This window comes from Gnatocerus cornutus, chromosome 4 (genome assembly GCF_029298725.1).
Source record: "Gnatocerus cornutus isolate USDA-ARS CGAHR chromosome 4, icGnaCorn1.1, whole genome shotgun sequence".
Taxonomy (NCBI): Eukaryota; Metazoa; Arthropoda; class Insecta; order Coleoptera; family Tenebrionidae; genus Gnatocerus; species Gnatocerus cornutus.
This window is the reverse complement of record NC_142236.1, coordinates 624937-635816: the sequence shown is the minus strand read 5'-3', so window position 1 is coordinate 635816 and position 10880 is coordinate 624937. Positions and strand designations below refer to the sequence as shown.

At 37.0% G+C, this 10880-nt stretch overlaps 2 protein-coding genes across 2 annotated transcripts; both read right to left on the bottom strand.

Annotated features, from left to right (window-relative positions):
* Window positions 1-1484: 1484 nt before the first annotated feature.
* On the bottom strand, window positions 1485-5542 carry ogre (optic ganglion reduced). Its single transcript, XM_088034085.1, has 4 exons — window positions 5090-5542; window positions 4085-4192; window positions 3879-4034; window positions 1485-2330 (listed from the first exon to the last, which is right to left on the bottom strand). The coding sequence occupies exons 1-4, from the start codon at window positions 5336-5338 to the stop codon at window positions 1758-1760; spliced, it is 1086 nt and encodes a 361-aa protein (XP_087890211.1). The 5' UTR covers window positions 5339-5542; the 3' UTR covers window positions 1485-1757.
* A 357-nt stretch (window positions 5543-5899) lies between these two features.
* On the bottom strand, window positions 5900-7329 carry LOC148175687 (lysosomal acid lipase/cholesteryl ester hydrolase-like). The gene is made up of 5 exons (XM_088034084.1): window positions 7258-7329; window positions 6678-7214; window positions 6484-6633; window positions 6211-6438; window positions 5900-6164 (listed from the first exon to the last, which is right to left on the bottom strand). Exons 1-5 carry the CDS (start codon window positions 7288-7290, stop codon window positions 5991-5993), a joined length of 1122 nt encoding a protein of 373 aa, XP_087890210.1. The 5' UTR covers window positions 7291-7329; the 3' UTR covers window positions 5900-5990.
* Between the last annotated feature and the right edge of the window lie 3551 nt (window positions 7330-10880).

Below are 10880 nucleotides of genomic sequence, written 5' to 3'. Positions count from 1 at the left end.
AGCTATTAAAATTTGTAATTATTATAGTTTTAGTGTTGCTGCTATGAAATTTGGGAAAATTACTAATTTTGAGTCGTGCATTAACTCCACCAAATTTCAAATCTGTGGAGCAAAAGATGCAAAAGTTAGAAATTTTATTTTTAAGAAGAAGCAAAGATCTCGGATATCTTGGACAAAAATTCGTAATTTTATTAATTTTAGTGCTACATCTATAAAATTTGGAGCAGTTACTATTTTTGAGTCGTGTATTAACTCCACCAAATTTCAAAATTGTGGAGCAAAAGACACAAAAGTTAGAAATTTTTATTTCTAAACAGAACCTAAAATCTCGAATATCTTGGGCAAAAATTCGCAATTTTGTTAATTTTAGTGCTGCGGCTATGAAATTTGGAGCAGTGACTATTTTTAAGTCGTGAATTGACTCCACGAAAATTCAAAATCGTGGAACGAAAGATACAAAAGTTAGAATTTTTTATTTTTAAAAAGAACGAAAAATCTCGGATTTCTTAGGTAAAATTTGTAATTTTGTTAACTGTAGTGCTACAGCTATGACATTTGGGAAAGTTACTATTTTTGAGTTGTGTATTAACTCCAGCAAATTTCAAAATTGTGGAGCAAAAGACACAAAAGTTAAAAAAAATTATTTTTAGAAAGAACCAAAAATCTCGCATTTCTTGAACAAAAATTCGTAATTTTGTTAATTTAAGTAATACAGCTATGAAATTTGAGGTGGTTACTATTTTTGAGTCATGTATTAACTCCACCAAATTGCAAATTTGTAGATCGGAAAACACAAAATTTAGATTTTTTTTACAAAAATGGTGGATGCGCCAGGCAAAATATGCCAATTATTGTCAATTTATTATTGATTTGTATTTCAAATCTTAATTTAATGAAATACAATTATTTTCTGGTAGGTTTCATAACTATTTATAGAACTAAGAACATTCTGCAAATCGTGGGTTTCCTCTTAGATTTGATGAATAGCGACCAGATTTTTGCACATTGGGCGCGGATTTTTCCGAAAATTGAATAAAGTAAAGAGTAAACTTCCTTTTAATTTTTCCCGGAAATTCGTCCAGTTTCCTGTAATTTCGTAGCTTACAGCTCCCTCCTTCTGTGCAATAACAAAATTGATGGCTGTGATGATCGAGTTTCCTGCTCATGTAAAACTTGCGATATTGCGCCGTCAGATGACAGCACCTCCTATAAAAACCGCAAACTTTTTATCAAGCAAAAATTCGAAACCTCCAAACTAGTCTCCCGTTTTTTTAATTAATGCAAAAATGTAATTATTCTGAAATGTAAAAACTGTAGTAAAAGTAAAAACGGAACTGCTTGAGTACACCGCTCGCTGCTTACGTATTACATTATCGTTGACCCATTTTGGGTCACTGACTTTACAAACAACAAATTGTGAAGGAAATGACGCCAGCAACTGTACTTGTATTCAAAAACTGTTGATAATGACAAATAAAAAACGGTTTTAGTGTTTTCGTTTATTCCACAATTTACTGTTTTTTATACAATATATTGAGACAAAAGTCGTCTAAATGTAAAATCATCTAAAAGTACCTTAATCTAACGCTTAACATTACCAAAAATTGTATACATTTACAAAAGTTCGCGCATGATATGTGTCACTTTTACCTGCCAGTCAGTTCAAGCTTGATCACAGAATAAAATTTTCGAGATTTATCGAGTCAGAATAAATAAAAAATCAGACAAACATAAAAAGAACCAAAAACCGGAATGTTTCAGTGTTGCCTACTCGCGTTTGTCTCTATCCTCTTCGTCAATTCGCAAATAACCTCCCTATAAATCATGGGATCCATGTTTCGCCCCAACAACATCAACACCCACCAATCTCCCAACTCGATTTTTCTACACAGCGACCTGCACACCTCGATCGGAATCGCCCTGTGGCGCGCATTGAGCAATCTCGGTCTCAGTTTGGGCAACCCCACAATGAGAATTCTATACACTACTAGGACAGTCAACATGGTTGCTAGAATCATAAACCAGAACCAGATGAAAATGTACGTTTTTTCATTGACGATATTCAGAGGAAGAACACACAGACTGTCGTGCTTCTGGATGGAACCGGACGCACCGTACTTGTGGAAAATGCACTTGGTGACGCGGGGAAACACGTACACCATGGGATCCATGCGGTCTTCTTGAGCTTGTTCGGAGAAGTTCATCACTCTCCAACCGTACGAAAGGAACTCTCCGTCGAAGAACTTGTTCATTAGGTACAACTGGAGCAAGACGTTGATCAGGCAGAGGCACTCACACGCGAAGTAGCGGAGGGCGTAGAGATTGTGGCGCTACAAAATAAAAAAATTATTGTCTTTTCACCTCGTCCTGACCGGCTAGTTTAGATTTAGACCCTTTTTTCGCTTGCGCCTGCAATGACATAATTGGCAATGATGTAATTGCAGAATTGCAAACTCCACTTTCGCTGTAAAAACGCGAATCGAGCACTTTCAAGGTGAAACGTAAATGCAGTTGTATGTCACGTAACCATATCAGTTCAAGAGAACAAAAGATTAGTTCAACTTTTACTGAATTTCGTCAGGTTTCGAAAGCTGGTGGAGCAAAAAGTCGTCACACTTCAACTGTAAAATTGTGTACTTAACACTTTTAAATTTTCCAGAAATGACAATTCTATAATTAGATTAACAGTCCTAGAACAAAGTTCTAATCATAATTATGATCTTTGGCCGCCTGCGAGCTCCACAAGTTGCTTCGTCATGTTCTAAGTAATGATCGACATTATTAATAAATTTTCAATTCTTGTGTATTAACTCCACCAACTTTCAAAATAGTGGCACAAAAGTTAGAAATCTTCATTGTTAAAAAGAACTAAAAATCTCAAATATCTTGGGCAAAAATTCGTAATTTTGTTAATTTTGGTGCTGCAGCTATGAAATTTGGAGCAGTTACTATTTTTGAGTCATGTATTAACTCCACTAAATTTCAAAATTATGGAGCAAAAGACACAAAAGTTAGAAATTTTTATTTTTGAAAAGAAGCAAAACTCTTGGATATTTTGGGCAAAAATTCGTAATTTTGTTAATTGTAGGGGTGTAGCTATGAAATTTGGAGCAGTTACTATTTTTTGTCGTGTATTAACTCCACCAAATTTCAAAATTGTGGAGCAAATGACGCAAAATTTAGGAATTTTTATTTTTAAAAAAAACCAAAATCTCGAATTTCTTGGGCAAAAATTCGTAATTTTCTTAATTTTAGGGGTGTAGCTATGAAATTTGGAGCAGTTACTATTTTTTACTCGTGTATTAACTCCACGAAATTTCAAAATTGTGGAGCAAAAGACATAAAAGTAAGAAATTTTTATTTTTAAAAAGAAGCAAAAATCTCGGATATTTTGGTCAAAAATTCGTAACTTTTTTAGTTTTAGTGTTGCAGCTATTGCTTCATATATTAACTCCATTAAATTGCAAATTTGTAGAGTGGAAAACACAGAATTTTAAAAACTTGACAATGACAAATCTATAATTAGATTAACAGTCCTAGAACAAAGTTCTAATCATAATTATGATCTTTGACCGCCTCCGGGCTCCACAAGTTGCTCCGTCATGTTCTAAGTAATAATCGAAATTACTTATAAATTTTCAATTCTTATTCATTCAATTTGTACCTTGTTGCATCCATAATGAATCAAAGTGAGTCAGTTACGAGTTGACGTCATCACTTGTCGCAATGTAATGTAAATTAGCTCTTTTGTCCAGATTCAACTGCGATTCTTAGGCGTAAACATTCACCGTGTTATTAAAAGATAACGAACGAGTAGTTAATTACAACGATAGGTAACAAGGTCGACTTTTAAACCTACGAATTTCCCCTCAACTTACACCGACGTGCGTCAGAAGATAATCAAGAATGACCTCCTTCTTCTTGTTCTTTTCCTCTTCGGCGCAAATCCCGAACTTGAGCCTCATACTGAGCGTCTTCATGAGCCCCCCTTCGAACCCATCCCACAAGACTTTCGGTACATAGCAAGCAATCGCCTGTTGAAAAAATCCAAAAAGTGAAAAATAACGCGCCTCGTCAAACTCACCTGAAAGAACAAAACGAAGCAAACCCACTGGTAATAAGTGTAATACTTCTTGGCGTCTTCAGCACCGAAATCATTGGCTATACCAGGATGAGCAACTTCTCGGCCAACCTTAAAAAAAGAGAACGCTGTAATTATTACAGGGAAAGAAAATGTGGGCTGTCATTATACGCGAACTGAAATTACAGATGTTTAGCCCGAGGACTTGTGTCTGGGGCTAAAATATACGAAGCGTGGGCCGAAAAAAAACAACAAGGATGTGTTGAGAATTTCTGTTGGTGCCGGCGTGGATTTCGCGGTTTTTGAATGAAATTATTTGAATTGTAAATGAGGAGGTTTTATTTTCAGTTCATTCAAAATTATGTGAAAGTGCGGTTTCAAATGACTCAAAAATCGGCGAGGACAGTTGCTGACCTGTTTCTTCCTCTCTTTGATCCGGTTCAAAGCTTTTCAGTGCAATAAAGCACAAAAAAAAACCTTGAGGAGTTACGAAAATGATAAAAAATAAGCCTCGGATGTTATGATTCGGAACAGATTGCAGACGTTCCATCTGGCTCGTTTTTTGTTCAAATGAAGTTTTTCCTTGACCTTTGCGATGACACCACGCTGAATTATGAAATTTTAACAATTTATGACCTGCAGTGATAAACACGCTTAAATAAACTGTTAAATTGTAGATCCATAAATTATTCACAGTGCATTGGAATTTCGTCATCTGGATTCTAATCTGTCCATGAGCAATGCTAAATTTATACATTTACAAGTAAACACCTAACAATGCCCATTGTGATGTAAATTCAATTGAAGATGGTGAAAGGGGTCGCACAGATCTCCTCTTCAGTTGTAGAAAGTGCGGCCTTTTGGCCGCGATCTCCCCCGGATCAATAACGCCAAAGCACACGTGCATATCCGCTACCAGCAATTTAGCCCATCTGTCTTTAGAATTGGCGTGCTCTTCAAGTGTCACGCGCGTTGCGCCCACTCTTGAGTTCAAAGTTCATCAGTTACCTGTCTTTTAAAAGCGTCCGGCATCGTGAAGGTCGAAGAAATCCAGCAAAAGGTATTGACAACATGCCCTGGCAAACCATCGACTATGCATTGAATAGGATTTCCGACATATTGAGTGGCTGTGATGATCAAACTACAGGCCATCAACAACGCGGTGGTGAAGAGATTGTGCATCCGAAAGACGGCACTGTCCACTACGATGTCCTGGAACTTGAGATAGTCCTTTAACCCTCCCAGGAGCTTGTACATTTTGGTTGTCTATAGTCCACTGTCACTAAACAAGGTCGATCACTTTACTCCCCAGTTTCGTCGCTTGACCCGATGCATCTTCAACGCCACATGGAACTGTTTACGATTTTGTGCGTGTTTTGTTTGTAGTAAAGAACCAGTCGACGGATACACTCTGTAGAGTAACTTGCTACTGAGTGCTGCCCCCTCGATTTGTGCTTCCCCCACCAAGTGGAGTTGCCGAACCAAGTTCATTTGTACGGGATGGCCAATACACAACTGGTCTACTGTGGTTTCTAATTCTAAGCCCCTTCCCTACGGGCACGTCACGAGCAAAGAGCTGATTTTTAAGAATTTCAACAATTTTTTTATCGCCGGTGTCGGTGATTTGTACGGTAGGTCAGGCTATGATCTTCTCGATGGGCGGAGATATGTAAGCAATTAGGTTCAATGGAGATTGATAGGAGATTACGATTGGTTACATGGCAGAGTGAATAACCAATTGCAAAAATTTTGTAGTAACTTCTAATGGAACCTTGGAATTGGTAATCGAGTTGGTGATCATAAACGAAGTCGAAACTCTTGTTTTAGAGTTGGCTGTGCGTGATTACTTTACTGTGCAAATTTTTTTGTACACGCAACTAAAGACAAGATACCAAAACAATAGAAATAATCACAAAAAACCTGTAGAATTGAACTTTTCAATTACCCGGAGGATTTCGTCGTAGACTCGCTCGTTTCGCTCGAAATGGACGGTAAAATCAATGTGGGAAAATCCGGGAATCACCATCATCTTCTTATTCAAGCTCGATTTTTCACACAAAACCTGGAACAGTTTGTTTTGATCCTAAAACGAAGATTTTTAACAATTGCAATGATTCCCAATGGCGTACTTCAAGACATTGAAGAACGTCTTTCTCTCCACAAACTTGAAGGACAGGAATCTCAATTTTGGACAAAGGATAAGAAGGTGGTTGCTCCCTACCATACACTTTTACATTTTTTTCTCTGTAATCGAAAAAACGAAATTTTCCACCACTTTCATAGATTTGATTGGAGTGCAACCACAGTTTCAAGGGTTGTTCTGATCCACAAACTTTAATAGCGGCCGTAAATAAATCCTGAAACTGCCGATTAATTGTGGTACTTAAAAGTGGGGATGTTACAAAATCCAGTTCTTTATCACTGAATCCAGAACAGAGACTAATACAGAAGTTCGCCAATTTGGGGCACCTCATTGAGAAAAACTTGAAACCTTTGACGTACCACGCGTCTGGTTGGAAGATGGTGCGCCGCTGATCAATTTTAAAGAAATGCTAAAAACGGCAGTTAGCTTGGTAAATAATGTTGAAATAAATACCACAAGAGCAACACATGGAGGAACAAAATACTTCGCCCAGGTACTCCCTTTGTTCATGTGGGTGACCGGTGCCAAAAGTACCATCATTTTCACAGACTTTGCACACGTTGCTCTAGTGGCAGCGTACACGAGCCCAGTGGTACTACCCAGCGACAATCCCATATAAATAATCTGGCTCTTCTTAGTTTCACGCTTGATGTACTCAATAATCGCGTGATTATCATAGTGTCCCATTTCATGAAAACTAAAATCCCAAAACTTCGGATCTGAAGAGTCGAGAGTTTGGTGTTTCCGACAGTACCGATTTCCTCTTGTATTGCCCAACCAAACATCATAACCCGCCCTCCAGAAGACGAAAGCTACAGAATCGTTAAATTGGCTCACCCAGAGTTTAGCATCAAAGAAAATCGAGTGTTGCAACAAGATGACTTCTTTGGGGTTTTTTTGAGGGATTCGGAAGAATTTCAGGATGTAGCCATCTTCTGTTTGAGTGTGGTGGGTTTCACAGTGGTCCACATACTTGAGGATTATTTCCTCCTAGAAGTGGTGATGAGTTGGTGGAGTTTTGATTCGTACTTACAATGTCGTTGAAATTGAAACTATTTGGGCTCATTTTGCAGAAGGTATAAGTTGTGGAAAACAAGTGCGAGTGCTTTTATTTCAACAGGTTTGATTACAATTAACAATAGAACAAGAGTTTCGACTTTGTTTATGAGTATTTATCAAGTAATTGCAGACATGTTGTCGAATCAAGGCTCTGGTAAATTCAAAACAATTTTTTGGAGTTGTTGCAGTATTTACTTGATTCTTTCAGTTTTATGCTTCAGCTCCCAAATACCAATAAAGGCGGGTTCACACAATAATTTAATTAAGTTAAACTCGCAACTAATTAAACGAGTGCTGACTTTTGATTAGCAGAAAAACCCTCACATGTTACTTTAACATAATAATAATAATAATAAATCTTTATTTGTGGTAGAAAGAACAACAACAAAAAACGAACACAAATTTATTTACTAGACAAAATAAAAATAAAATAGTATTCCGAAAAAACTTTTGCCACGAAAAGGGCCAAAAGGCAGTAAAACTGATCAAGGTTCTGACCCTATAACATAATAAAGAATACAAATTTCTTAATAATAACAAAAAAATAATATGAAAAGGCATGAAAAAGAAAATTTAAAAAAATATAAAGAAGAAGTATAAACCGTAGAAAAGTTAATTCATGAAGATTCGATATACTTTTTTTAAAGTGCTGATGTTACGTATTTAATCGAAAGTTTAACATAGCTTCTGTGAACCGGCCCTAAGACTTTTTAAAGTACTTGATTGAAATTTTGTACAATTTAGGAGATCTCGAGAAATTAAATGAATCATTTGATAGAGACTATAAACCACCCAATGACAAACGGTTCCAACAATCTGATTAGATTCGCTCTAACCAAATCTGACTCATTCATATGACACATGAAATCACGAATGACAAAAACAATAGCAAATTAACTCAACTAGGTCTTCACAAATGAAAGGAGTGCCTTCGCCCTGTTTATTTGCCCAGAAAATCAGTTGGTAGACATGTTAGTCGAGAGCCTTGAAATGGTTACGTGCGGATGCTATGCTAATGATGGTATAATCATTACATAACAATAATTTTGCTAAAAATTCAATTTTCACTGTTGACTGAGCACCAACTAAGAAAAAATTGCCGTCCAAATAGGTCAGTTAAATAACACATGCTGCATTAATGTAATTGGACTAAATCATGCCAATAGCCTTGCAGGAGTAATGACCAAATAGGAACTCGAATTCCTTTAAATTACGACATTCTAAATATGGTCAAGTCGGTTTGTGACATACATCCACGAAGATCGATTGCGGAGAGTTGAGCAATCTTCTGAGAAACAGGTTTGTCTTAAAATCTCTTTGAATTCAATGGGGCCGCTCCAGAAAAACCACTCTTTCATGACCGCATTTCCTAACTTTTTACAATCTCCATAAACCCGTGAAAATTCAAATGAACGACCTCGCTGCATTGTCATTGCGTAATGTAACAGTACAGTTACCAAAAACCTTTTCGTTGCTTGGACAACAATGCTTGTTACATCTTCATTTTCTTCTTTGTTTTATCAAAAATGTGGCATCCAGAAGACTGAGCATGTGCAGTTGTAGCCTCGCTCCCAGGGTACAAGAAACTTTAACACTTTGGGAAGGTAGTTTCGAGTCACTTTCCGTCAATTTTTTTATCACAAACGTGTTATTACGATAATTGTGTCGTTAAACCTACAAACCGCAATTGCTTTTTTTGCTTATTTAACTAAACAAATTTCTTTCGGCACGTTCCTGGTGATAAAAAAACCAAAACTAGACGTCAAGCGTCGAAAGTCCATGGTCATGTTAATATCAATGCAACAGATGATTGAAAAACAATAAGAGAGATCCGTTATGCAATCGGTAAAACCGTGGAATTTCTGGAAAGATCCGTTCTGTGGTCTTAATGTGTATATCCGTCTCTTAACGAAGAGGACCCAAAGCCTTCATTTATCCTCATCAAAATAAATTGTAAAATTGACCTTTACAATTAGTGCTTCAAACTATGCGGTGCACCACGATAAAATAGTCGAGACATGTCGGGCCAAACACGGCAGATGTGGACCTTGAAGGATAAGGGTAGGTAATGGGTGCAGTGGGCCAGATGGGGCGTCATGGGTTTGGAAGGTAAAAGGCGGTTTTTATGGGAAAGTATGCTTGGAGCTTGGGGTCTAGACAATACGTGCATGGCTTCACATCTGCCGGCCTGATGGTATTTCAGGATATGATGGAAAACGCTGATCTGTGGGGGGTTTTGACTCCAATGACTTTAAAATTCTGAGTATCTTAATACCTGTAATAAAATTCGAGGTTTTTGATAATTAATTGGGAAAAAGAGACCGAGGACCGGTTTAAAGAACGAATTTAATTAGTCACAGCCGCCATATCGGAGCGCCTAATTTGATGCTATGATTTTTACTGCCTGTAATTGAGCGCTGTGTAAATCACTGATAAGACAGGTTTAGTGAAAATAGGATTAAAGCTAAGTGTTGGATTTTCGTCGAAAAATCCTTTAATCCCTTCGAAGGTAACCAATTTTAGAAGACTTTCTTCATTATCCAGCCAAATCACGTGCTGTCGCGCCTCGCTTATCAACAATCTCTTGCATTTCTCGTCCTGAAGTCTGAAGAACGAGATCGTTGTACTGTAGTTTAAGAAGCGAAGACTTCCAGCAGGACGGAGGACTATGCAATCCTCTCTACTTTACCGGTCAACTGAGAACAACGACCTTTTACTTTAAATTCTGTATCAGACTGTCGATGACGTGAAGAAATGTGCAATGTCCAACACAAAGAACACCTTGTATATTCCAGTTTTACGGCCACTAACATTTTTTTAAACAAACACAAGTTTATATTGCTGACTTCAAATGTCGGTGTGACCTAATAATGCAGACAAGTGTGGTTTTTACGGTTATGGTTTAGCACTTATTAGCCATAATTGCTTGTCGCAACTTTGTGCTATTTTTACGTGTTTTTTGTTTATTGCAACACCGGCGCGGGTTCTATTTTTGTTAATGATGATAATGAATCGCGGAATCATCTCTGTTGTCACTAAGTGTAACGCTTGGGTTCTTTTACCTTCAATAACCTTTGTCCAGGCAACGCAACATTGCGAAATATTTAGCCAACGGTACCGCCGCAAATTGGACATTGAACCATGGTGGCTCAATACTCACTTATTTTAGTGCAAAAACCTCAAAACGGTTTTTAAGAACTGTAATTAGCGTCCGCACCTGTCATTACGGTTTCCAACAATTGTGCTAAAATCTATTTTTAAGTTTCTCTCCTTACACGGTTAATGCAAATAATGAAATTGCGAAAAAAATTGTTCATCTTTTTTAACAATTTTGCATGATAAAACTCATTTCTACAAATACAAAAATAGCTTTAAGTAAAAAAAATACGTTTTGTTTTAAAATAAACTCAAAAAACAGAAAAAAAAATTAGTTAAAGTCTTTTTGTTTTCGAGATAAAATTACACAAAAATTTAAATGAATTTACTTGGGCGCTACTGATTTAAAAGTGAATAATAAATCGAGTTGCTGGTTGCTTTGGAAACAAGGCATTCCAGATGCGTTTTTTGCCAGTGGTGTAGAAAATACATAGATTGGGG